The 27,918-nt window shown below is 41.6% G+C and overlaps 1 protein-coding gene across 4 annotated transcripts in view; it reads right to left on the bottom strand.

Annotated features, from left to right (window-relative positions):
* RCAN2 (regulator of calcineurin 2) overlaps positions 1-22,560 on the bottom strand; it is an 80,079-nt gene extending 57,519 nt beyond the window's left edge. For all 4 annotated transcript variants that reach the window (XM_066180046.1, XM_066180047.1, XM_066180048.1 and 1 more), the window contains exons 1-2: positions 22,497-22,560; positions 14,619-14,845 (exon numbers count right to left, since the gene is read on the bottom strand). In XM_066180046.1, the coding sequence (XP_066036143.1) occupies positions 14,619-14,843 (225 nt within the window). In that variant the 5' untranslated portion in view covers positions 14,844-14,845; positions 22,497-22,560. The remainder of the gene's footprint in view (positions 1-14,618; positions 14,846-22,496) is intronic.
* Positions 22,561-27,918: the final 5,358 nt, after the last annotated feature.

Here is a 27,918-nt window from a genome sequence, read left to right as displayed (position 1 = left end):
CAGTGATTGTACCCATTAGGCACCAATTAGCTCTGCTAAGTATTTCTGTGCATATCTGGAGGACATTCTACCTCCCCCATAAAGATAAGAATACCAAAGACTTCTCTCCGCCCCTTAGCAGTCAAGTAGAGAAGGCACAAACGACATATTCTTAAATTAGAAGATTCAAAGATAAAAGTAGAGCTTTTTATCAAGTTATTTTTACCAATAACAGCCTCCTTAGAAAGGCTGTGCTATGAAAAGCACAAGTAGTCAATCTTCTCATTTTGCTCAAAAAACACTGTAAATGTATTTAAATAATTTACTACTACATTTTTTAGCTGATCCCATTCATCTAAACCAGGATGAAACTTTATCCATCTTATGCATTACCTTGCTTTCAAATAATCCTATATACTTCAATAGGGCTTTGCCAAATAAAACTATAAATATGCATGAACATGGATCAGATTTTAATCATCCTAATGCAACAGAGCTTCTTCACTTTACCAAAAAGATATTAAAAAAAAAAAAAAAAAAGAGGAGCTCCCTCTAACAGTCAAGCTTAAGTGCCATAAATCTTTCCTGGGATATATTTGCCCTGTACAAGTGCCTGGGTCTATTCAGGTGGTCTCTTCTCCCGGGTAAGAAGCAATAAGCTGAGTGAAAAGGCCTCAAGTTGCTCCAGAAAAGGTTTGGATTGGATATTAGAAAACGTTTCTTCACTGAAAGGGTTGCAAGGCAGTGGAACAGGCTGCCCAGGGAATTGATGGAATCACCCTCCCTAGAAGTGCTCAAAAGGAAGGTGGATGTGGCACTTACGGACATGGATTAGTGGTGCCTGGGGCAATATTGGGTTAACGCTGGACTTCATGATCGAAGAGGTCTTTCCCAATCTTAATGACTATGTGATTCCACTTATCCCAACAACAACATCCAGCTACAACAGGTGGAATTGTAATGGAATCCTGGTCAGGAAAGAAAGAAACCTGTACACAATTTGGGTCCTAAGTCCTAAATAGACCAATAATCATTTGGTTATGCTTCCTCTCCACAGCAAGAAGGGCAAAGCTGCTCCACGACTGAGGATTAGCTGGAATCTCACATTATAGTGATGAAGCCCTTGCCAGAACAAGATTTGATTTGCAGCAGCCCATGACATTGGCATTACATATGTCATATTTATTAGGATTGAATTCCTTCTCAGTAGATACCAACATTCAGCTGAGTGACTCAAAGCAATAAATCCATTTTAGATTTTAAAGAAAACTATGACAAGCAAAACAAAAGAGAAGTTGCCTTTAAAACCAATTTACTCAGTGGGCTCTAAACTACTCTAGGGTCTAGTTAAACTGTTCTCCTGCAGTTTGGCCCTTCTCTCAGCTTTGTTACTAAATCAGGTGTAGTCACCTACTTATACCACTTTAGCTGGCAGTGCTGCTGGTATGGTCAGAAAGGACAACAGAACCTATTTTACCAGGTTTCCATGCAAGCAGAACACAGAAATTATTTCAGTCTGACTTCCTACTTATACACAGGATACCACAAATGGAATAAACACATGAAATGAGTAAAGACTTCAAAAACGTTGAAGATAAAATTCTAGAAGCTGAGTTCAGGCACTGAGCCACAATATACTGTGGAAATTAAGATCGAGGTCCACCAATAAGCAAAAACATTGCAAAAGAAACCCGATAATAATTCCTCTGTAACACTTATTCTGCAGGGCTGAAATGAAACACATTTAAGGTGAACACTGTTGTTCTAACTCCACAAAACTAGCAAGGATCAAAAAATGCATTTGTATTTAATATCCCAGTGGTGGGGAATTTAAAATTACATTCCTTAACACGTATTATCTTTCCCTCTTGCAACAGCCAAGTGCTGTGTGGTGCAGGGACGAGTCAGCAGATGGCACCCACGAACCAGAGCACACACACCCCGATGGCCTTTCCCTTACACACAGTGGGCTGGGTTATCCACAAAAACCTGGGATTTCTTTCTGTACCAGCCAGGATTTTCCCTCACGCCGTGTAAATGGTCTAAGTGTGTATAAATCAAGTTTACCTTCACTACAAAGGTGACTTGCTGCACAATCATAAGGTGCAAGGAGACAGCAGAAAGAAGTGGAACAGTGCTTTTTACTTTCATAATTTTAATCTCAAACTCCTCAATATCAGTGCTTTTACTCCAGTTTCCATCAGTTTCTGTGCAATAATGCCAGCTGCAAATATTCCCTTTCACCTTGACAAACACACACCTAAGATACAACCTCAAAAAAATAAAAAAAAAACCCCCGAAATCAACATACAGGTGGCAACATAGGTCAAAAACAAAAAGGCATTAGAAAAAACCTAAAATTCTCTTAAAAATCAGTATCACAATACTGACACAACTCATGTTTTTTAGGTCTGGGGTTAACAGCAGTCGTTATGCTACAAGAATGTGGAAAAAGGACAGCTGAAGGTCCCTCAATAACAAAATAAGGTAGGCAGGGCATTAACTGCTAATGTAGAACAAAAAGCAAGACAGGTACCAAGTATTTCAAGATTAGACTACCCAGAAACTCTATACTGCATATTTGCAGTACATAAACCACCTAAAACTCTAAAAATGTCACTGTCTGCACATGACTTTCACCTTATAAAGAATTTTCTGAAAATCCAGTGCCTGTTATATTGTTCACGTTCAGACTCCATCACCCCTTCTGCCCTTCAGTTACACCACTAGAAAGCAGTTCGGTTTTTTTACACAAAACTAATTCTCATACCAAGTGCAGATCTGTGCAATGCTTTTTTTTCTTGTTCCTCCTGTTAGTTAAAGAAAGAACAGGCTGGAAAAATACAGGGTTGTGCTGGGAATGGAAGGCAGAAATCTCATCTTCACTCAGGCTACTGATAAGGTGTACATCCATCTCTTTCTGTTTCAAGACTGACAAGTATCAGATAAGGATTTAATTCTTAGACCAGAAGCAAACACATGGAATACAGACACGTAGCTCAGACCAGCTATTTTAAGCAGTTGCTTTTGTTGTCGCCACACGGTGTCAATCACATCATACATTTGAGATCAACAGAAAGACTGTGATGCAGCAGCGTTCTGAATAGATAATCAGAACTCTGCTTCAGTATGTGATATCTCCACCAAAAAATATTTCTCAAAATCTAAATACATGCACAGGACAAACTACATCTGCTATATGTAAGTCACAAACCAGCACGAAGTCAGAAAAACTTCCATTCAGAACTCCAAGAGTGAGGGATTAAGACAATAAAACAATCTCTTTGGGAAATACTTATTAAAAGGTATAAGCTTTTTTATTTAAATCATTTGAAACCAGGATATAAAAAAAGATAGATTATCTTCCTAATAAACACCCCTGTACCACTTGTGCTGTGTATTTTTCCCTCTTAACTGTGAGGCAAACAGGAGCAATCACAGGAACAGCTGCATCACAGAGCACACAGCAGGCAGAATATACACCAGGTAAAGAAATATCTGAAAGGAAAATTTGTAGTTAAAGATGCAAAAGATAAAGGGGTTTCCTGAAGGACAAAGGAAGGAAGGACAACCTAACAGCACTCTGTGTTGTATTTCCACAGCTCCTGTTGACAGCAGCAGATTTTAAAGGAATTTGCAAGTGTCTGTGACCAAATCCCTCAAGTCAGTTTGAAGCAGCCCTGCAGATTTATTGAGGAACAGAATCACCAGTGTATAAGAAATGAATGGTCCAGAAGTTGCTCATTTAAGCACCTAATATTACATATCCTGGATTGTGTTTCTGTTGTTAAAGACGCATTGCTGGGAGAAGTTTTGCAAAGGCAAAAAAGTGAAAGCAATCAGTGCCAACTTATTGATGCATATTAAAAATGTTTGATATCACACAGAAGGCAGCCTCTGGGCTGCAACAGTGCTCTCAGTCTTTACATGGCTCTGTCCCAGGAACTCAAAGAAAACCAAATAAAAATAACTCCAGTCTCCAAACTGGCAGAAGACTGATTGAGATGGCCCTGTGTGCAACAAAACCTCAGCTGTGTGAAATACCCATTCCTTCTCTTCAGGACTGCTGGTATTTCAACCTGAGTGAATTGACTTTGCTTTCAGTCAGGGATACCAGAAAATCCAGCTGTTTAACAAAAACAAAACAAGACAAAAAGCTTTCAAGAAGAAATAGAAAAAATAATCAGCATCCAAAAGAGTAATGAAGAATAAAAATGGAAGAGACCGGTGTTTCTTGACTTTATCATGGCTTTTGTAAGCCAGCCCATGGTACACACCAGTCTGATAACAAGGCCTTAACACAGGGGACATCTCCCCCCCATTCAGGGCTGGTACCTCATTTCCTCAGCATCTTCTTTAGTTCCCAGATGTTCTTCCCTTGTAAGCCAGCCACACACTGGAAACACAGGGATGAAACCATCAGATTTCTCCCCAGTACTGGCTCCAGTAATATGAAATGGATAATTTCTATATTCTGCATGCTGCAGTCTTACCATGTCTTTATGCTTTTTTAACTCACCACAAGGTCAGGTAAAGCCAACATACACAGAATTGAGTCCACCCTGCTGCAGTGCAAGAGCTGCTTTCATTATTCTCTTGCCAAAGATACAGTAATTTTTCCCCCTATTTTACTGTCATCCTAATTTCCAGCTCATTAGTCCCTACCACATGGAAGGCTTCTCTTATCCCTCTGAGACAAACACATTACATCTACCATATCTGCAATTACATCTACCATATCTGCAAATGCCTCTGCTTCTGGATTAAGCTTCAAAGCCCAGTACAAAAGTTATGTAACTTAAGCAGGGTAGAGTGTCCAGAAAATGCAATTGAATTAGAAGAAAATAACCTAAAAGTAATCCCATTAAACCAAGACAATTAAAAAAAAGTACATTCACACGCACTACACTGGAAACTGAGAATTCCAACAAAATCCTCACTGGTGGAATGGTATCAGCAGATCTTGTTGCCTCAGGACTGGACCTGAGAACAAAACCATGGAGAAATCTTTGCACTACTGCAGCAAATGCTAAAATTTCCATCAGCTGCAAAAGAATCAGGAAGTCACCTGGCACAGAAGAAAATATATTTTCAAATGCACAGAGTAACTGATAATTCATATCACTTTGATTCAACCATGAACTCTCACCTTTGTACTCAAATCTGTTGCAGATTCTGGATTAATTAATGCCACAATCTTAAAGCTACCATCTCTCCCTTCTCCATCCTGTATCTTCTCACAACACCTCCCCATACCCCTCATTTTCTAAGACAATATACCTCTCCAAGAGTAGTTTTTACCCACCTCTATTAACCACTACTTTATTAAATGCATTTAACTCTTGCACAGTGTTAACATATATTTTGTCTGAAATATTTGAGAAATTCCCTTAAATAAGTGGTAATTAGAGTTGTAAATTTACTGGTTTGAATGTGATCAAACTATAAGGTTGCTTCTGTAAATGCAGTGTCTTTATGCACTGCTAATGAAGGCTGACCTTCGTTTAGCAGCCTTTTCCTTGGGCCAGAAAACTGATATCAGAACTTGTGGTTGGATTAGGACCTCTGATGCTATTAAAATAAAGAACAGCTGCTGCCCTAACCACATTAGAATGGCTTTGCTGCACTTTTTGATTACTATCAGCTAGAAAAACAGGGGTTTTGTTGACTCCAGAGTGACAGTTTGCTGGAGGGAGAAGGGCAAAACTGTGTTTGATTATTAGCAGATATTTGCTGATAAGAACTACTTTGTGGAACAAACCAAAGACTTTTCTACAAATTACATAGAGACAGCTTTTCCCTTTGGGAGATGTAGCTCTTGCTTGTGTAAGCAGATACCAGAAGGGTTGGCTTCTTCCTTTAATATGCAATGTGCCAGCATGAGTTTCAATGAGACCCAAGGAAGATCCTGCAGAGTTCATGGCTGTGCTTTATTCCAAGTGTGACCTGCTATCTTATCATCTTTGCTTTCATTGCTTTATAAAAATATGCCATGCCTTAGATTGCCAGACAAGAAAAAAAGGGGAAAAAAAACCAAACAGGAATAACACTGGTCAAGAATAGCAAGTATCACCAGTGACAGTAAACCTTACCATCCAGAAAACAATATATCCTGCTATTATCCTGGAGAAGAAAGGCTCAATATTCTGTGTACATGCAGTCAAACTTCAGTATTTTCAGAAGAAGGAAAAACAGAAGGAAAACTCTACCAACACCAAAACTCTGTCAGCAGAAGTCCCATTCCAGCTAACTCTTGGAGTTCAGAAGAAAGCCACACCAGCCTCAGTGTTCCAGGCCAGATCCAACTTCCCCAAAGATCAAAAGGCATTTGAGTCCAGGAATTTAGTTCAACCTATTACAGGAGACAGACAACTGCCAAGTGGAATAGGAACCTAAATTTGTCCAGTGTTCAGGGATATTTAAATCAGACCTATCCACAGTTTATCCTACAGTGGCCATTGTGCTGGAGAAAAGAGTAATTAGGAAGATGATTTTTTACTGACTTACACACAAGACATTTCAATTCCCTATGGCTCCTAGAGCCTCTTCACTCACATCATAACAGAAGGTCCCCATAAACCCTGGCATGGATTTACTAACACCTTTGTTTAAATGTCTCATTATTCAAAAAGTCTGTATTTTAGTAGAACTGGTAAGAAAATTACATGAAAAAAAAAAAAAAAGGAAATGCCCTGAATGGTCCTTTCCCAGGAAAGATTTCCCACCCACCCTGGTCTGAGATAACACATTCCCTCTAGACTGCAGAGTAGAACACAGCCACAGAAAGCCAACACTAGAAGAATTTTTCCATAGTTGCTCTTAAGGAAAAAAGTATGTTTCCAAATTTAAAAAGCAGACAGTAACTGCTGTCTTGTGTGTTCTGGAAAGAACATTAATCAGGTTATTTTTGTAATTTACAAACAACTACTATAGTTAAATGCTTTGAAGCACTAATTCAGATTTCAGCTGCAAGGAAAACAGGCCTACCTTTAACCCAGCTGGTCTTTTGCCAGGCACGTTCTCCCATTGAAACTGGGGCATTTGTGCTACCAAGAACACTGTGCCTGGATGGGAAAATAACCTCAAGTACTGTAACAATTATTAGACAGCATCCACATGACAGACAGTGGCCTTTCAGACCCAGAAATACTTGTTACTAACATTTTGTTGGTTGAGGGGTTTTTGTTTTGGGTTTTTTTTGCTTAAAAAGAAAACAACACCAGCACCGCCACAAAAACACCAAACCACATTTTCAGAGCAGGACTGAACAGTGATGCAATTGAGGAATATTCAGAGCTGGGTAATTCCTGCATGCCAACAGCATAATCTCCAGAACAACCCAAGAGAAGATGGAAGGAATGCCTAAACTAGACTGACAACTCCTTACAGCTCCTTTGGAAATTCTGCAGATCACCTCAGAGGAAATTACCATCAGACCCTATATACATACATAAATGCAAGTTGTCTTGTTAAGAGCTACAAGAACAGCCTTAAATCATCCCCTTATAAATATGCATTGACATTCTGAATACGCAAAACACACCAATCAAAATTAACTCATTTTCTGCCTCTGAACCAGCATGAATACTCAACAGATCCTAGATGTCATTGAAGGTGAACTTCCCTACTGCCCCTTCTCCCATAAAACCTCAGCTCCTTATGGTTACTTGAGACCCAAGGAGCTTCAGACACTGAGATGCTTTGTGGGTGTACTGCCAGCCATCTTTAGAGAGTTCACATGCTACACTACATCCACCTTCAGCAAGTTACTGCTTTTCTTATTGGAGCTCCTCAACAGAACTCACACCCGACCTGTGTGCAAAGCACAGGAACAACAGCTACAGGGAGGAGCTGTGACATCACATCCCATTCCATGTGCCAACACAGAGCTGGATAACAAGGTCCAGCAACTACACCACGAGGTAAAAGGGAGGTTTATGAATGACAAATACAGAATCATAGAAGAGTTGGGGTTGGAAGGGATCTAAAAAGATGATCTAGTTCCAATCCTTGCCATGGGCAAGGACACCTTCCACTATCCCAGGCTGCTTCAAGCTCCAACCAAGCTGGCCTTGAACACATCCAGGGATGGGGCATTCACATCTTCTCTGGGCAACCTGTGCCAGGGCCTCACCACCCTCATACTAAAGAATTTCTTCTTAATATCTAATGTCAACCTACCCTCCTTTGGTTTGAGGCCATTTTAAGGCCAAATATCAACAGCTTTTTCCAGTTGTAGAGAGAACCTGTATAATGACACTGAAAAAGTCAAGCTTACCACTCCAGCAGTCAGCTGGAATATCAGATGCAGAGCATGGAAGATAACAGGAGTTTTCAGACAAAACACTATTTCTCAGAGATGGTTCACAGGAAAAGTATTTTAAATTAGTTACAGAAAAAAATGCAATGGAAAAAGAACTTTAGATTGCATATTTCTTAAAGCAAGAACAGCCTCCTAATGCTTTATTTTAGTGCTTCCATGATCATACAAAAAAAAAAAAAAAGAAAAAAAAAGAAAAAAAAAAAAAAGGCAGTGCTTGGCTGTCTGCAAACCAGCACCCAGGGAAAAGTGCAAAATAGGATTCCCAGGGGGCAGCTGTGATTCATGAAGGACATCCCTCCTGCAGCTTCTCCTTGTGAGATCTCTGTATTTTCATTTTATTAGATGCATAGAGTAAAGAAACACTTCCATTTTCACACAATGCCAGGGAATAACACCGATCCCATCTATATAAAGCAGGACAAAGCAAAGTAGGTAGATTCCACAGCATGAGGCAGTCTGCTTCAAGTGGCAGCTTCTGATAGTGCTATCGTATCAAGTACCAGCAACCTTAAAAGGTAGAAAAACTGAAAGTAAAACAAAGCAACAGCAAGTATACCAGGAAGGCAGAGTGAAGCCTGCATTCCTTTCCAGCCTTGGACCCTGACTTCATCTTTGCTAGGGTGACCTTCCACGGGGTCCAGGCTTGAATACTAATATTAGACTAAAAAGAAGTGTGCCACCTCTAAATATAATGATGACTCAACACCTAGAGGCTTCAGTGATGTAATATGAACGAAGAGATTCTGACTTCACAATCTAGATGCTTAAAACACAAGTCAAAAGGAACAGATCTTCCTTCCCCTGCAGACACAAAGCCTGCCTAGAGACTCCCAGAGCATCATCTTGAATTGCCTGTAGGAAAAGGGAACTGAAGAAACATTTCACACATGGCAGCAGACAGAGTGGCTCCACTTTGTTTAAAAGGAGCACTGAACAGACACATTTCAATTATCTGCTTCAGTCAAAGCATCAGGAGAAAGTTTCAGTTCCAGAATTAACATACAAAAGTTAAAGACAACACAGCAGACCAGTGAGCAGTCCAGCGTCTTTCACTGAACCTTAAAAGTAAAAATAGCAGCATGAAAATGGGCTTTGTTGAGAAATCTGAATGCAAGTTCAAAGGAAAAAACGCTTTTACAAGTAAGGCTACAAAGACCTCTTAAAGCATCAACCTTGGACAAATATTTCAGCACCCACCTCAGGGAGCCTAAAATATTTTTCAGGATCCAAGTTCAATAATATATCTTAAAAAAAGAAAGAAGTCAGAGGAAATTTAACAGAGGCTTCTGCAGTAAGAGCAAGCAATCATCCAATATATGTAAATAAAGTTGTAATGTGAAAGAATCCCTCATAAAAATAGTAATTGTTTTCATAGTAAAGTCCTTCTATTAAAATAGGATTATCTTTTCCATTGGCTTGATAGTTTGACTTTTCTCCTTCCTGCCCCACCCTACCTCCATTAAGCCCACGGTACAGAAAATGCATTTTTAATCACCTTAATTCCCCAGTCTTGCATTCCCACACTGGTCCTCTGCATCGGAATTAGTACACATTTCAACAGATGGTCTCAGAATCACAGACTGGAGGAGGCTGGAAAGGACCTCTGGAGGTCATCTTTTCCAGCCCACCCCTGGCTCAAGCAGGGCCAGCTCGAGCTCAGCTACCCAGGACCATGTCCAACAGCTTTGGGGTATCTCCATGGACAGAGAGAGAGAGACTGCACCACCTCCCTGGGCACCCTGTGGTATCACTGCCTCAGTAAAAAAGCATTTCCTGATGCTCAGAGGGAACCTCCCGTGTTTCAGCTGGTGCCCATGGCCTCTGTTCCTGGCACTTGGTACCACTGAAAAGAGTCTGGATCAGCCCTGTTTGCACGCTGTCTTTAGGAGTTCACACACACTGCTCAGATCCTACTGAGCCTTCCCCAGCTCAACAGGCACAGCTCCCTTGGCCTTTCTTCAGAGCAGACAGGCTCCCATCCCTTCATCTCTGTGACCTCCCTCCAGTATATCTATGTCTTCCTCATGCTAGAAATTCCAGAACTGGAAACATTTGATCAGTATTTTCTCATGCAGAAATAATAATATTATTCCCTATTGGTTTAGATTACATTGGCAAGAAAAGCACTTGGTGGACTTTGACTATCACTGCCTATGCAGCTTCACCATAACTAGAATGCTCAGAAACTGATGAATCATTCTTTACCTGAAATAAAACCATCAAGTTTATTCGGTGCTCCTTCCAATTTGAGCCAAAAGAATGGTAAAAAAAGGAGCATACAGCTTCTAAAACGCTTGAGGAAACACATCCTTCCCTCATGAAAACATATTCTAATAATGACAGCTTTGTGTAAGCATCTCCCGAGGCACTACAGCATCTGAAGAAACCATCCTAAGAGACAAAGATGCTTCACTTTGACAGTGTGTTTACCAGTCCCAGCCTGAAGGAAGTTCGAGTCACAGAACAGAAAGGTTGGGTTTACAAAACAGTGACACATGCATAACAAAAGCACAACAAAAGGGTTACTAGCCAGAGTTTAAGGGCTATGGGCAGCAATTAACTGCTGAAACACTCGAATACCCACCCTCAGGAGTTACCGGTGTCATGGCCTTTGGCTCACCAACACAGCTGCTTTATCAGGAAAGCTAAAAGGAGCAGCACCTCCCATTCAGTCACATTACCAGCCAAAAGTAAGTGTCAATTTTGCCACATCTCGCTCACACATCAATAGTCCCATGGATACGGCAAAACCCAGGGTTAAGGCAAAATTTTATTTTTAGCTTCTTTACAATAAGACTTCCATGACCCAACCAAGTCAGTGCTGTACACTCCAAAACACCAAATTAATCTGCCTCTACCATTAACAGCTTTATGCCGAAACAAATGATCAGAACAGAGGACAGTGACAGGGGCACAACCGAATGTGATCCCAGTTTTGCAACAGATTATCCTGTTGGATAATCTCCTCACCTTTGCTGGATTTTAGGAACTAAAAAACTCTGTATTTCAAGCACACTGCAAAGAAGGTACAATTTCATTTTCCATAGGAAGGTGCAGGCTGTCCATGATGGGAGTGGAGATAAGCAAAGCCACCTCCCCTCAGCTGTAGAAAGCTGCTATCCTTCTGAAGCTGCTAAAACAAATCCTTAAATGCCCATATTGTCGACGCAGTTATCTGGGGCATTCCCCTGATCCCAGCACACGTTTCCTTCCAAGAACACAGCCTGGAAGGTAGGGAAATATTTTTTGACCAGATGCTCTGTTACTGAAGCAAGATCAGTTGTAGGTACCATTAATCTATATTCCCCTTCTCTTCAGTGTTTCAGGGCAGTCAGTTCCAAGCAGCTTCCTTGAAGCCTGATGACAAACTCATCTTCAGACCCCAGAGTCCACAACTCTTCAGGCTCAGGATGTTGAGACCTCAGGGTGCCAGCCAGGAGAAAACCCAAGCCTGTGTCTTTCCTTGCAAAGGACATAGCCTTCAACTGCCAGAATTCCTCACCTTCAGAAAATGAAAATCTGAACTCAGGCTCCCTGCAGGTGCCATCATTGCTTTTGACAGGAGACAGAATCCCTTCTAAGAGGGATTGTAGACACACAACACTGGTGAAAGGGTATTTCTGACACAAGACCCAGAACAAATCAAATCAGCTTATCCCCAGCACAGGTGTACGTGCCACCAGTAGCTGCTGCAAGTCCACATTCCAGCACAGTCTGGAATTTACCCTGTATCTGATACAAAGCAGTTAAATGCCTTCATACTAAAACCTGTCTTTAGTGAGTGTATTGCTTAGATATTAGAGTATTAGAACTTTGAACTGGACATTTCAGCCCCTTAGACACTTCAGACAATGTAACTTTAGAACTGACAGAGTAACTTCTTTACATTAATGCTGCTCCATGCTAAAGCCACTCAGAACTTTCCACACCCAATCAAACCAGCCATTTACCAGGAGGGGTTTTCTCTGGCTTCCTTTACTAGCTAACTTGTAACTTCCAATCATACCTTCACTTTCCTCCTAAAAGTGCAGGTCAAGAATAAAAGTGAAAAATACATTGCAAAAAGCTTTACTTTCTGTAGAATGAACACCACAATTAAGCAATTTTAGATATAACTACTATTGTAGTACATACTTTTTAGAAGTTTAGCATACCATTACATATACTTTGGATCAATACATAATTGAAGATATGACTGTTGGCACTGTTTATGAATAGTGATCATGTGAGATTTTAAAATTTAGCTTTGCAACTTGACAATATTTTATTTTGAATTCATGTGTGCTCTTATCTTGCAGCAACAGTTATTAATAGAAAGGATTATGGGTATTAATCAACTGGGAACACAAGTACATGTTCTGCAGGAATAATAAAAACCATAATCAACTCCCCAGGTTCTTGGATTTAATGAGAAATCTGAAGCTAATCCTGTCCTGTTAAACAGAGATTTACAGGGGTAACCACTTACCTGCACACAGAGCTGCTCAACCCACAGCACGGACAGGGCATTTACAGACCTGCACGTGGCACAGCACATCCACCTCCACAGCCCAGCTGCTATTCTTAAGACACATCCTTAAGTCCTGCAAGTCTTTGGGGATTGCTATCCCACATACTTACATAATCACCCATTCCATTTTCTAACTAAGCCATCAGCTAAATGCCAGAACACAGCTCTCAAAAGGGAAAGCTCAGGAGCAAGTGGGGATAGAATCTCTGCAGGGTGGAGAGAGAGATTTTCTACTTCCAGGTGGGCTTCTGTTTTCTTCCTTTAAAACTGGACTTTCAGACCCTTTCAACTTTAGTCAAGTGCACTACCAGATGGTGAGAAAATTCTGGGAAATGGTAGAATGTAAATGCAAGATGCTTATTAGCAAAAGGCCTATTCAATAAAATAGGGCACTGTTTTTCAGAATTCCAATTTAGAGTGTAGAATTTCTAATACAGAAATGTCCATTTTAAAACTCATCACAGCACTAGTCTGTATTACTCAAACATACACAAGACATTATTACAGAAGAGAAAAATGCCAAAAAACTAAACCCAAATAATTCCACTTGTGCAGCCTCACCAGACACTACTTTCAGTACCTTTAACAGGAAGCCTGTATCCTTAGAAGTCTTGTTTTATTCCTCTTTTATCTGGTAATCCCCCCAGTAAAAAGTCATTGTCCATTCTGGCCAGCTCTGGTCCCAGTGCTTTTGTAGTTTTATCTGAACACCTCAGACAGTTTCAGGCAAAACCCACTGTACCACTGCCAACTTGTTTCTGAATTGAAAATTCTGAACAGGACACTCAAGTAGCTTCAGATGTGCCTATAACAATTAGCTCAGACTCATTTCATCAGACAATAAAGCCCCAAGCGATCAGTTTTATATTCCTGAAGTCTCAGTCAGAGAGAATACTAGACTAAGAAAGGAACTGAATGCTTCCTGCAAGAGTTGATTTGTTATCGTTATTATTATTATTATCTTAAGACCACGTTGTTTTAGATTAATTGCAGAGTTCAAAATATTTTCATGAAGTTTCTCATGTCTTTTTATCTAGAAAATCTGAAGTGAATGACAGTGAGAACACAGTATTAGAGATAATTTAAACCACACCAGACCTTACCTCTCTTCTCTACAAGTACATAAAAGGAGGTTGGGGTGAGGCAGGTAGTGGTCTCTTATCCAAATTAGCAATCAGTAAGACATAAGAAAAAGGTCTCAAGGCATGCCAGGGGAGACAGAGCTTGGATATTAGGAAAAGATTATCCACCAAAAGGATTGTCAAGCATTGGAACAGGCTGCCCAGAGAACGGGTTGAGTCACCAGCCCTGAAGGGGTTTAAAAGATGTGTGGCACTTGGGGACACAGTTTAGTGGTGGGCTTGGCAGTGCTGGGCTAATGGTTGGACTCAATCTTAAAGTTCTTTTCCAACCTCAGGATTCTCTAATTCTGTGAGAAAACACAGAAAGGCAGCCTCCCATCTCAGTGATCTGTGATCAGCAAGCAAGAACAGCCATCACATGTTTGACTTTGCCATTCCCACTATCCCTGCAGCCAAGTTTGCCATGAAGACACAAAACCTCCATTTCAGTATTCTGCAAATCTCAACAAAAGAAAAGCATTTTTTCATCACCTCAACTGACAAAAAGGCTTTTAAGCTCTTGAAATAAACATCAAAGCAGAATGTTGTTGTCACCTTAGAAAGGAGTCATATTTGTGATCAAGTTTCGTTGCACGGGACAGATTAAACTGTTTCACTGAGTGCAATAAACAGATATAAAGCACAGGTTTATCTCACAGGGAAAACTTGGAAACAGACACTGTACCTTACTGTCCTCATCCTCAAACACAGATTGGTGAACATTACAGGCGAAGAGAGAATTTGGGAGATCGTTGAAATCAATTATTTCATGAAAATCTTCCTCTGCAAAACATCTCTTCAGGCCGTTGTCCCCATTGATAGAGTAGAGTAGGAACTGTCCTCCATCCTCTGGGATGCAGCCATAGTGGCCAAGGCCCCGCTGGCCAAAGAAGTAAGAGTCTCCCCTCATCCCTGGCAGCACAGAGAAGAGAACATCACATAGTTACACAACAGATTGAAACACTCCATATACACGAGGTAACCTAGAGATTCTTAAGTTCTGGGGGTTCCGTTTGTAGAAAGTAAATTTCACACTATTTCAAGGCAAAAACTGGCCTCTGACACAGGGCACTAAGACCAGTCTCACCAAGGTTCAAACAGGGACTTGGCTTTAACTTCATTTATTAGCACAGAAAAGGCCTAAACATACCAGTACAAGCTTCTGAACACAAGCAGAAGAGATATTATTTAAGGGCCCCTTGCCCTGTGAGAAAACACCGTGCTGTATTTGGGTTTAAGAGAATCATGTTTGTTCCTGGGAAGGCTGCTGATGCTTCTGAGTCTGCAGCCAGCTCAATGCCCAGGGTAAGAGAAACTTTGAAAATAATTTTGAAATTTAAACCAGGCATCAAAAAAACAAAACAAAACACCCTTATGGGAAGGAGAATGAACATGGCATCATCAAAAACCAGTACAACCAAGACACATCTCTGCTACAGCAAATTTCTTCTACAGTTTAAGTACAGAATTTACACTGGTTTTCAAAGCCCATTAGCAATTTATTTGCATCTTAATCACACCAGGAAGCAAATAAAGTTAAGGGAAGAGTGGACTCAAGATGACTTTCAGCACTTTGGGCAAAGTCCTGCTGACTTTGGAGCCTTTATCCCAAATGTATCAGCGTAGAAAGGTAGTTAGTTTTAAGGCACACAAAATGAGAGGCACACATCATGAGCCCATACATTAAAAGGTATCACTACTGTTGTTATGAGAGAAAGCTTCATGCCAGCCAAGGGGAGTAAGTCAAAGTCCAATTAATGATCAGTGTGTTAATTAGTATAAAATCAGGTATTTAGCAGTCCTTAGTAGACATCAACCTATCACATCTACACAGCCCCAGTAAGTTACCTAGAAGTTTACTGGATAATAATCTATTCCCTTTTATTTGTTTCTTTCAATAACAACATGCCATCATTAGCTGCTTCCCCTCCTAACACAAGCATTTAGAGAGTTACATAAACTCAGCAAGCTCATCTGTTCTTCTCTGCCCTTGCTCTCTTGAATACTTGCTGTTCTCTATAAATAGCTGTAAATATTAGCTCAAACACACTATATAGGACTGCTGTCCAAAATTAAACCATATGGGTTTATTACACTTAATCTCAGTAAAGCTAAATTATGAAGCTAATTTGTCATGGCTGTGCCTTTCATATAACCTCTGCTCTGAAATGAGATTAGGCTGATGACAGAGCACATCATTCCATAGCATAAGGTTATGGAAATATCAGTAATTGTTATTGCTAGAGTCTCAGGGCTAATGACAAGTTCTCAAGCACAAAAGCTGAAGCCATGCTCAAAGGTGCTGTGTTAACCTGAGGATGGGTTTTCAGGCTATCAAATACACACTTTCCTTTCAGCAGCTCAGCCCACTATTAGCACAACTACCTCCAACTAATTTCAGCTTAGAAATTAAATTCTAATTGGAAAGAAAAAGCCTGAACAAATGGCAGAAGAGATGGCTACATGTTCAGCAGTACACCTTAAGTGTAGGAGAGCTCACCATCACAGCAACATTGCCTCTGGTATTTGAACCAACTCACTTAAATTTTGTATTACTGTACATTTCATGGTAAACACATCCAAGGAAATACTGTAAAGAAATCCTCAGCAGCCAGAAACTTCACATCAGAATGTAGCATTTTCTCTAGCAAAAGTTTTAATAAATCATCTCCTCCAAAAACAATCATCTCTAAGCAAGTTTGTCATCATGTCTAGCCTGTGTCATTAGCTTTATGGAAATGAATCTCAAGCCCAGTGTGTTACAAAACACAATTTCCACGGCAGGACAGACTTGTGCCAGGCTGTGGGAAGAATTTCCTTCACAACAGGCAGGCAATTTGCAGCCAGGGAAGACACTGACCATCTGAGAGTCACACTGGAGACACTAAAGTTGTAGGGATTTGGATTATGAATGTTAAAGCTAACAAGTTTCATACCTCCTTTCCCAAGGTATAACACAGCTAATTGTGCAGAGAAGCAAAGAATCTCAATCTATGGACTGAAGTCAGAAAAGTCTATAGGCTTCCTCACCAAACAGTTGTTTATTTTTCTCTCTTGGGAGAGCCATATTATAAATATGCAATTATTATTAGGAATAGGAAAGCTTTTAAGTTAGAAATTCAGCAAAAGCACTAGGACAAACAACAAAACAATACAGGATTTTAAGTTACAACCACGAAGTTCAGGTTTTTAACCAATAAAATTGCAATGAACATACTGAACATGTGCAATAAAATGAACAGCAGCCAGGATGAGAAATTAATAAATATTTACATCATGTGGCAGTGGTCTTGTTCTGCTAGAGCTCTTGGATAGGAAAAAGCTTGATTTTTCTTTTTTTTCCAGCCAATTATTGAGACATTTTTGCGCAGTGGGACTTGGGTATTGGCCAAGTCTTTTTAAGAAAGTCACCGTCTCACAGGCCTTTTGACCAGCTCTTTTCCCAGACTTGCAGGTAGGTGTCTGTGCCTGCACAGGCATCTTCTACTCTTAACATACACCCAGAGTTCTGATTAGTGTTCCCTCCCCTAGCAAGTCAACTCATACCTGATCCTTGAATCCTCTGCCCAGTTTATGATGGGATGGTTAAGAACACCTGTATGCAGTAATTGTTGTTTGCCAGATTTCCCTCAGCCATGCTCTGCACCATAGGAAGCACAGCACCACAGTTAAAACAGAAATACACTAATTAAATACATACATGTTCCCCAAGAGAAATAAACTGCCTGTGAGTCTGAGCTCAACAATAATCAGAGGGGACAAGCATACCTGAATCAACAACATTTGTTAGCAGACTTCAATCAGAGATTATACTCAGGGATAAGATGGAAATCTTACATTTTTCCATATTATGAATAATGTTACACATACAAAAATTTACATAGATATGTAAAAAATCATAATTACATATCCATTATTATGTCTGCCAAACCTTAAGGCACAGGTATCATGTTGTTGGCAGTGTTTTGTTGCTTCTTTGAAATTACTTAGCCACTTCAGGTAGTCCTCTGACAAAAAAAAAAAAAATTCTCTTTCCAATTATTCAACTAATTTAGAACAAAAGAATTTACATTTCAAATCCCTTAAAACAATTAATTCTAAGTCATGTATCATCCATGAACTGGATTTCCATATAAAATAAGCCAAATTAAAAGTAATGTTTTATGTTACAATAATACAATCACTGGATCTCATTCCTATTTATGTTAAAGCTCCTTTCCACAGCTTCTGACAAAATAAGTTAACTTCATCCCCTTAGGATCCTTTTTATATTAAAAAAACAAACAACAACAACAACAAAAAAAAAACCAACAACCAAAAAAACCACCCACATAATAGAAAACTCTACTTATCTTCCTTTTAAAATGCAATGAGTTCAAACCGAGTTATGCATTTGCTCCTCCCCTCCCAAATCAGATTTTACAAATACTTGAGATACCAGAAGTCACCATACAGAATTTCAAAAGAACTGGCAATGCCATTAAAAAAAAATACATTAATATAGGCACTATCCAGTACCAATATTGATGCTAAATTATCCAAAATCTTAACTGGGATCATGACAGCAAACTCTGTCAGGACTGTTCCCTTGAGAAGTGTAGGGCACTGAGGCAGATTCAAACCTGAGCCAAACAACTTCATAAAACCTCCAGCTAAAGCTGAGTACTTTATGCCACATCCATTTATTCCCTTTATTTAAGGCACACCCGAATGTTATCTGTGTTATTTCTGAATCTGGTGGAAGGTTTGGACCCTCAGCTTTTAACCCTTGGAGAACCACAAGCAGCCACTTCCCTCCCACACCCCACACATCACTCCACTCTGATGTGGGTTACTTTGAATCTCTCCTCCAGCTGTGCAAAGGTTTGGGACAGCTCCAAACACAAGGCAAAGGCCTTTCCCACTGGCACAGCTCAGGTCATGTCAGCGCTCAGCACTGGAGATGCTGTGACCAAAATCTCTGTAGAGATTCCACGTGGGAGCTCTGTGTTCATTCTGTTACCTCACTATTTTTAGACACAGTACACCTCTAATTAAAATTAACAGAGGCCAGTAGAAAATTATATTCACTGGAAAACAGCAGTAGCTCACTGAAGTTTCCCTTTGAAATATTACACTTATTTAGTGTAAAACTGAAAGGGTAAAGATGAACATCTTCTCATGAAGTCAGATCCCCGCAGAGCCAAAACCCCCAGCAGAAATTGTATTGAATGATAATTTGAGTATATGAAGTGTCTGAGTGGACCAATGCCTTCTATATCACCGTGCATTTACAGATTTATCCACTGTTTTTATGGAAACTAATAAGGCATTTCCTTGGTGAACATTTCCCTGCATTGAGAGTTTTTAAAAAGAATTCCTGAGGGACATCAAGAAACAGGCACATATCTCTTGAAATCACAAGGGAACTTTACTTTTTTTTATTAAACACTGCTTGCCATGACAAACAACATGACTAAAAATAGAATAAAGCAAACAAAATGTTACAAATAGAAGCTTTAAATATAATCACTATAAACTAGAAGTATTATTGAGTCCTGAGTGCAAACCTGGAAACCATAATCTGCAGGAATTAAGAAAATTTGGAGAAAAAAACAAACCAAGAAAAGTTACAGTTGCTTTTCTAGAAGAGTCCAGGAGAAGTGTAGGGATTCTATCTTGGCTTCTACTGAAAAAAAAAAAACCAAACAGCCCCAGAAAAGCAATTTTTACCATAATTCAAAGGCAGGGGAGAGGCAGGAGGGGGAAAAATCAAACCCAGTGAATAAGATTTTACTGAAGGACAAATTTTTTCCTTAAAATATTCACTGACTTTACAGTAGCACAGCCACCAATTTCAGTGGTGTCTGCATCTCCTGCTGAAGCCAACTGGCCCCACACCGAAGGCTCTGTCAGAAAGCACAAATGTAACAGGGAAGGTCACACAGTAACTTACTGGAATTTCATTCCACTCTGCACAATGAACACTGGAGATGAGCATTATTTTTAATGGTGCTAATTCTTCACTATGGAAAGCTCCTATGGATTTAAATAGAGGCTTTTTACTTAATTAGAAAGAGCAGAACTGGACCTCACATGACAGGATTAATGAACCTTTGCAGCAACAAGGACTGTAGTGACTCCCTCCCACAGCTTCACCCCGATCTCCCACCTGGGCAAATTCCCTCACAGGAATAAAAATTACCACTACAGGGAAGTCCACTCACATCTGAGCTCCAGTTTGGTTAGCACCACACAAAAATGGTGCCAATTTCCACTTTTCCTCTTACAAAAGTGGCAGATATGAGGAAGAGGATTTTAATTTTTTTTTTTCTAAATGCTAACGGGTGCAAATCCCAAATGTTCTAATCCTTTCTATTGACATTCTAGCCGCATTAAATTTAGCTGAGACTTTGGAACTATTTTTGGAAGCTTTTAACATCCAAAGGGACTATTCAGTTTTATTCCTCTAAAGCAGGAGTGGTCAGCTCAAGCAGTCCAAGATGTGCACATCACCCTGAAGGTTCAGCTGTGCCTCCCACGCCAGAGATGTGTCCTGAGACCACAAAGGGATTCATCTGGCATCGCCTTGCTGAGCATCTGCATCTGGAAAACAATCCAGGAGGTGCTGGTGAACCCAATCAAGCCAAAATTCCAGTCCCACTGCACAACACGAAGGTGACACTTTGGAGCAGCCAAAGCCAGATGTGAAGATTCCCTGTGTTGTTCTTAAAGTCAAGAAGCTGAGCTTCGATCAATTGGGCACTACAGTAACCATGACAACATTAAGGTATTCAAAGGGAAAAAAAAAAAAAAAAGCCTCTCCAAACACAAAGAAACCAGAACAAGCTTCCTAATCACCTTCACTTGGCCTCTATGCTAATCTATTTAAAGCAAGCCAGTTTTATAAGGGGCACACAGCATTAGAGCGTCACTGGCCTTCAGCCAGAGCTGTCACCTCAGGCAGGGGTCAGTGGAACACTCGTCCAGCAGCCCTCCAGCTTGTAACTGAAATTCAGAGCTGTGCCCCAAATCTTAGCCAGAACTACCTGCAACAGGAGTCATTCACAGGGCTTAAGTCCTAGAAGACACTCAGGACACAATGATGACTTGGAATAAAACTTCAAAGTTTCCTCCTCTAAAACGATTTCCTGCTAGCACAATCAAGTAATTTATAAATAAATTAGTAAATAAATTAAGGACACCAGTGCAATGACAAACGTTTTCAACACAACGACAAACCAAGCTACTGAATCTGAACACAAACTACGATACTTGGAAAAGCACAGACAAACTATCACACAGCTGACAATTTTGGAAGTTTAAGGAGGATAGGACAGATCCTGCTGTTAAAGGGACCAAAGACTAGTTACCAGATATGATCATCTACAGAAAATCTTCTTCTGTCCTTGTTTACTGAGAGGTGTTAGCAGTTTTCTGTAATGTTTTATATTCTCACAGTATTCAGACTTCCATCTGTTCAAGGATGATGGGCAACCATATCATTTCGTTTCACTGCAAGAATAAATGCAGCAGTTTCTTTACACTAATCATGTGTTTTCATAGAATAGGAGTTTTCCTTTTCATCAGGGCAGCCACTCTAACTAGCTAAAAGACCAAATCATTTCCAAGGGCAAAACTTGAAAGCTGAAGACAGAAGCTGGTGTAAAGTATAACCCCTGATTAAACTACAATTCTCATTTATATGATTTCTATCAGCTGTATATATCAACTTATTATACATTTGTTTTGAGGAACCTTCATTAAACTCCAAACTCAAATAATAAAGGAACACAATATTTTAAAGAGGTACAAAAGAAACTAGGAGAGGTGAGGGAAAAAAAATCCCAAACCAGCAAGTTTGGAGAGCTACATATTACATAAGCATCAAATGATACTGGCTTGGGATCACTGAATCATAGAACGGTTTGGGTTGGAAGGGATATTAAAAACCATCTCGTTCCAACGCCCTGCCACGGGCAGGAACACCTTTCACTATCCCAGGTTGCTCTAAGCCCCATGCCAGGTTGGCTTTGGACACTTCCAGGGATGGGGCATTCACATCTTCTCTGGGCAACCTATTGGCATAGGTGAGGCAGTGCCTCAACAGCCTCACAGTAAAGAACTTATCCCTTATATTTAATCTAAACCAACCTTCCTTCACTTCAAAGCCATTCCCCCCCGGCTACGGCAGCCAAGTTTAAAGAAGCCCGAGAAGAGCCTCTCTCACTCTCAGGGCTCCCGGCGCAGCCCAGCGCGGAGCTGCCCGAGCGCCCGCTCCGGGACCGCATCGCCGCGACCCCGACCTGCTCCCAGCACGGCCGCAAACCCCCTTCCCACGCCCCCATCCCTCCCCAGGAGCTCCTCCGCATCCCACCGGGGGAGGCACCGGCCCCGAACCCCCCGAGGGGCGGCCGCGGGCTCGCCGCGCATCCCCCGCGCCCCGAGAGCCGCGGGTGGAAGGAGCCCCGAGGGCTGCGCGGCACCGGGGCAGGACCGCGGGGCGGTTGCATAACCCAGGTCTGCGGGACAGCGCTGCGGCCCCGGCGGGGAAGGAATCCTGGGGAGGCGGCCGTGCCCTTACCTGCGGCTCGCTCGCCCGTTCCTGCCCGCCCGGAGTCCGCTGCGCTCCGCGCCCAAAGCTCCCTCAGAACACCCCGCGCCCGCCCGCGCCGCGCCCGCCAAGGTGGAGGACGAGGCGGCCCAATCAGCAGCGCTCCCGCCTAAACAGGCAGCATGAATCACAAATGAGAACGCGAGAAGCGCGTTGATCCCGCCTCCCACACCCTTGGCCACGCCCCTAGTCCCACGGCGACGCGCCGGGAATCGGTGACCGGCGGGGCCCGTGAGGGGATAGGGGACAGAGGAGAGGGCACGGGGGATGTACGGGGACAGATGAGCGGGGCATGGCGAGCCGGGCAGGGGATGTGTGGGGACAAGGGATGAACGAGGACAAGTGACAGGTGAGTGAGGTCAGGTGAGAGGGACATAGGACAGGGTGAGTAGGACAGATGAGTGGCACTGGGCAGCGAGGGGACGCAAGTGAGCCAGGGCAGGCGCTGGTGACACCCCAACACACAGGGAGCGGTAGGAACCAGGCAGTGTGTTTGTGTTCGTGTGGCAAAGCTGCTCTCCCTCAAGGTGTCGGTGCCCCCACCCTGAGGGTGAAGTGGGATTGGGGGAAGTCAGGTGGGATGGGATGGGATGGGATGGGATGGGATGGGATGGGATGGGATGGGATGGGATGGGATGGGATGGGATGGGATGGGATGGGATGGGATGGGATGGGATGGGAGTGAGGAGAAACAGGGTAGGAGAGAGGTGGGATGGGATAGAATAGGAGTGAGAAGGGGTGATGGGATAAGGTAGTGGAGAGGTAGGTTGGGATGCAGACAGAAGTAGGATGGACATCCTCACAGTGACAGGGCACTCACCTCGCCGAGGTTTTAGTGACAACCCCTCAGGCCCTATCTGGTGATGTTGCAGGGGTCCTAATTACGCTGGAGGATGGAGCTCCCAAGACCATTTTCCCCTCTGACCACCAACACTCGAGTGAGCTCCATCTTGGGATGGAGCCAGTTCTTCAGGCTAACAGGTGAATCAGGGGTGTCTCCCCACTATGGTTGATGCCAAAAGAAGCATTTTTAGGGCTCTAAAGGAACGTCACGTTTACAATGGAAAAAGGCTGATGCTGGTCATGATTTTAAAAAGAAGAGAAAGCCCTCAGATGCCCCCAAGGCATGTTTTATTAAAGGAAGGGCTATTTTCTCTCTTCCAGCTGCACATCCGAGGCTGCTAAACATCAGAGGCTAACACTGATTTTCTGTGGTCTTGTCACTTTGGAATGTAATACAAAGGGATTTAATCAATAGGGTGATACAGAAATGTAAATAGGTTTTGGTAAAGATGGCTTTGAAAATCTATAGAATGTAATGAAGAACTAGAAGACTCCCATGTAATTATTAAATACCCTATAAAAATCTATGTAAGGAATAATTCTCCATTAGTTAAAATATATAAAAAGATCTGTGCCATTTATAGCAGCACTTTCCAATAACAGCAGAAAATAAATGGTGTGAAGAATGAAATCAATAGCGTATCCCACCTCATTCTCTGCAGACAGCAAAGAGCAATGCACTGGGGATTGCTGTACTTGCAACAGAAGAGTTTCTTCCCAGTCCCTTAACTAAGGACTGACTTATGCATATCTCGTTTAGACCCCTTTCAGGGTTTCTGCTTTAGTTCTACTTTTATTTTTAAATGTATAATGGGTAACTTATAATAGTAATTATTATTTTCATTGGTTTGTCCTTGTACCTAAAATATTGATCTCTGACCATGATCTTACAGCTTTAGGCATTATGCAGAAGAGTAAGCAAGCTATGGAACCAAAGATGTCACGATATAAACTAATCAGGTTTTCAATCAAATTATCTATTGTTGGTTTTTGTTTTGGGAATTAAACCTGGTAGGATATTTTCCTTTGTCTCCATTTATGTGTGTTCCCATTGCATGATGTGTTATTTTAATATTCTGAGTAGGAAGAGCATCCACAGGGCTTTTTCTGTCCTGCATTTTATGTTATACAATTTCCTTGTGTCTTCTTATCTTCATCCTCTGAACTTCACCTTGTGTCTCAATTTTTATTAATTTTCATATTGGGAAGAGTGGTCTTTATTGTGATGAAGCTGCCCTAGCATATGTTTTTCTTGTGGTAAAATGGGAATCTCTGCAGTTTTGAAAGCAAGCTAACCCATGCTCAGGAAAAATCAGAAAAGCCAAGGTCAGCACTTTGGGTTTATATGCATCCAGGCAGTATTGCTAAGATGAAGGAGAAAAACGCTTAAATTCCACTGATTGCAGTGAAATGTCCTTCAAAGTAGATAATTATAAGAATGGCAGCAATTGCAGGATTTAAATATCCCCTGTTATAATATGCATTAACGATTTCTATTAGCAAAAGTCACAAAATAGTATATTATTTCGACATGGGAAAATGGTGTTGCCAAAATAATAGGATGATAAGAGCAATTGAGAGAAGATCCTTTGTGGAGTCCCATCCTTCAGCCCAGAGCTGTTCAGGCCATGCACCCTGTGCCTCTTAAAGGCTGTGGCCATCTTCCCACAACCCAAGCAGCTGCAGAGTGCCAAAACCTGGAGGAAGCTGTAATTCTGGAAAGGACACCAAAGGAGGTGATGAAACAGCTGCTACTTGCAGGATCCACAAGCAGTGCTGTGAGCTCATCCCACAGAATTGAGTGGGAGTTTGTTACTGATATCCCAGAGCAAAGGCTTAGCCCGTCTCCTCCAAATCCTGAGCTGCTCATTATCTTCAGTCTGCACCTGCTTCCCATCTCCAGATTTAATCTGTAAGCAAAAGTGGCCTCTCAAGTGTGCTGAAGCAGCTACGGAGGATTTCAACACAACTGAAGCACTGTAACCAAAAGATTTTGCCCCCTGACAATGTTACCTTGATTTCTCATCATCAAAATACAAATCCTGGCTAAGTCCTGCAGCCTTTGCAGACGTTTTGGTGACAAATTCTCCTTTTTTCAGAAGAAACAAGTAAGTAATGCCTGAAAATCTGTAGATGCTGAAGAAGTCAATGCTTCATCTTTTACATTTTTGATCACTGGGATAATCCAAAATTCTTTGGCCAGATATGGATAATAATTTCTTGCAAATGGCTAAGTCTGGAGATTAGAATGGATAAAGCAAGTAAAATTAATGTTGATTCTGTCAGCATTATAATCACGATTGTTTCTGTTACTTTTTTAGAACATAGAAAACACAGTTGGATCCATCTAGCTTTGTCTTTTGTGTCCAGCAGCCAAGACTGGATGCTTAGTAAATCAGTGTAAAAATAGGCTCTATGTTCTCCTATTTACCTTCTAGTTTTCCAGCAGCTAGGAAGGTAGGGATTTCTAGAACTCATGGTTGAATCCAAGTTACTCCACTTAGCAGCTACCAGTGGTCCTGTTCTCTAGGAGCTTTTAACGCTTTTTGAACCCATTTGTGGTTTTGCTTTCCACAATGTGCTGTGACAGGATAGTTCTTTACTGTGTAAAAACAATTTCAAGTCTTATCCCTGTTTAAATGTTCCTTTGTTACAGAGACAGTAAATTTATTGTTTATATCTTCTCACCATCATTATAGGACAAGGTAGATTGACTTAAGATGAAGAAAGAGGGCAGGTTTAGATTAGATATTAGGAAGAAATTCTTCCCTGTGAAGCTGTAGAAGCCTTGGCATAGGTTGCCCAGAGAAGCTGTGGGTACTCCATTCCTAGAAGTGTTCAAGGTCAGACTGGAGCAACCTGGTCTAGTGGAAAGTGTCCCTGCCCGTGGTAGGGGTTGGAACAAGATGATCTTTTAGGTTCCTTCAAACCCAAACTATTCTGTGATTACTTTCTAGCCTTTAATTGGATTTACCTCCAGCAATCCCTTATTTCAATTTCATGTTGTTTTCTCTGTTTTCACTGGGAGACTTTATCACCATCCTCTAGCCTATCTAATTTTACAAGAAAACACTACTTTGAAACTTTGCTTCTGCTAAAATGACTGTTTGAATTTTGCTGGGTCTGGAATAGGCAAGAGCTGTCTGGCCATGGGACTCTAAGTAACTCTGAGCATCAGGGCTAAAGAGTCCTATGACTCTAGGAGTCCCCTCATCATCTAAGGGGGAAGCTACTGATTCTTAACATTCAGTTCCCCTTTTTGACCACTTCCTAGCCCCACACTGACATTTCCAGAGGGCTTTCCACTTCAGTCTCCAGATCTCCTGCAGTGCTGGAACCAGTCTGTGTGTGTGTGTGTGTGGTTTGGGTTATTTTTTCCCCTGTGCATTGCTTTGCACTTATCACTGCTGAACTTCATCTGCCAGTTTATCACCCAGTCACTCAGGGCAGTGAGACAACATTGCCTTAACACCTCTGCAGTGTCTGTGTGTGCTCAGCAACTGCAGAGCAGCTTAGCTGCAATGTATTACAGAGAAAAGCAAAAATGTGCAAAGCAAACGCTGTCTCTTTTTGCTTTTAATCTACAGAACATTTTACATTGTCCTGGGTACAAGAACAATAACTGCACAAATGAAAAATTCCTGCAGGATAGGAGACTATCCTCCACCTGCTCCAAAGTTTTAGTGCCTGTAGTGCCCTTGTACACATTACTCCATGAGCAGGTTGATCATGGAGCAGAGTTGTTTCCTTTAGGGGCTTGGATATGCAGGGAAGAACATGCTGCAGCTGGGATGTTCTCTCCAAATCTGGAATATGGGGGTCAGGCAAGTATGAAGAAGAACCTAGAGAGGGCTTCCAGCAGCTAAAGGGGCTACAAGAAAGCTGGAAAGGGACTTTTATTAGGGGCATGGAGTGGTAGAACAAGGAAAAAGACCTTAAGCTGAAGGAAGGCAGGTTTAATTAGGTACTGGGAAGAAATTCTTCCCTATGAGGGTGGTGAGGCCCTGGCACGGGTTGCCCAGAGAAGCTGTGGATGCCTCATCTCTGGAAGTGCTCAAGTTTGGGTTGGATGGGGCTTGGAGCAGTGTTGTCTAGTGGAAGGTGCCCCTGCCCATGGCAGGGGATGGAATGGGATGATCCTTTAGGTCCTTTCCAACCCAAACTAGTCTGTGATTCCATAAGAACCTGTGGCACTGCTCTGGAACCCCTGAGCTCCCACCTTTGCAGTGGGACACCCCCTGCATTTGGCTCTGTTGCTCCCTAAATCCCCTCTCTGGCATATCTGTGTTGTTTCTGAGCATCTTCAGGAGCAGACAGAGTTCAGACAGGGAGCTTGTGTCTTTTAAGGCAACGAGAACAGGAACAAAGAATCTTTCCTTTTTACATCTACTTCAGAGAGTAAGAGCTGTTGGAAAAAAAATAAAGGGCTTTTTGATTTCACATTGCAAAAATTCCCTATCTAACATAAAGTCCCCCCAAAACAGAACTTTACTATCTTACAGCTAACCCTCAGCTTTAAAGACAACAAAAATGGCACGTCCCCATTTCT

Source organism: Chamaea fasciata, unplaced genomic scaffold (genome assembly GCF_029207755.1).
Source record: "Chamaea fasciata isolate MVZ Bird 193981 ecotype frontalis unplaced genomic scaffold, bChaFas1.0.hap1 SCAF_3, whole genome shotgun sequence".
Classification (NCBI taxonomy): Eukaryota; Metazoa; Chordata; class Aves; order Passeriformes; family Sylviidae; genus Chamaea; species Chamaea fasciata.
The sequence above is the reverse complement of the archived record's forward strand: the minus strand, read 5'-3'. Positions and strand labels throughout refer to the sequence as shown.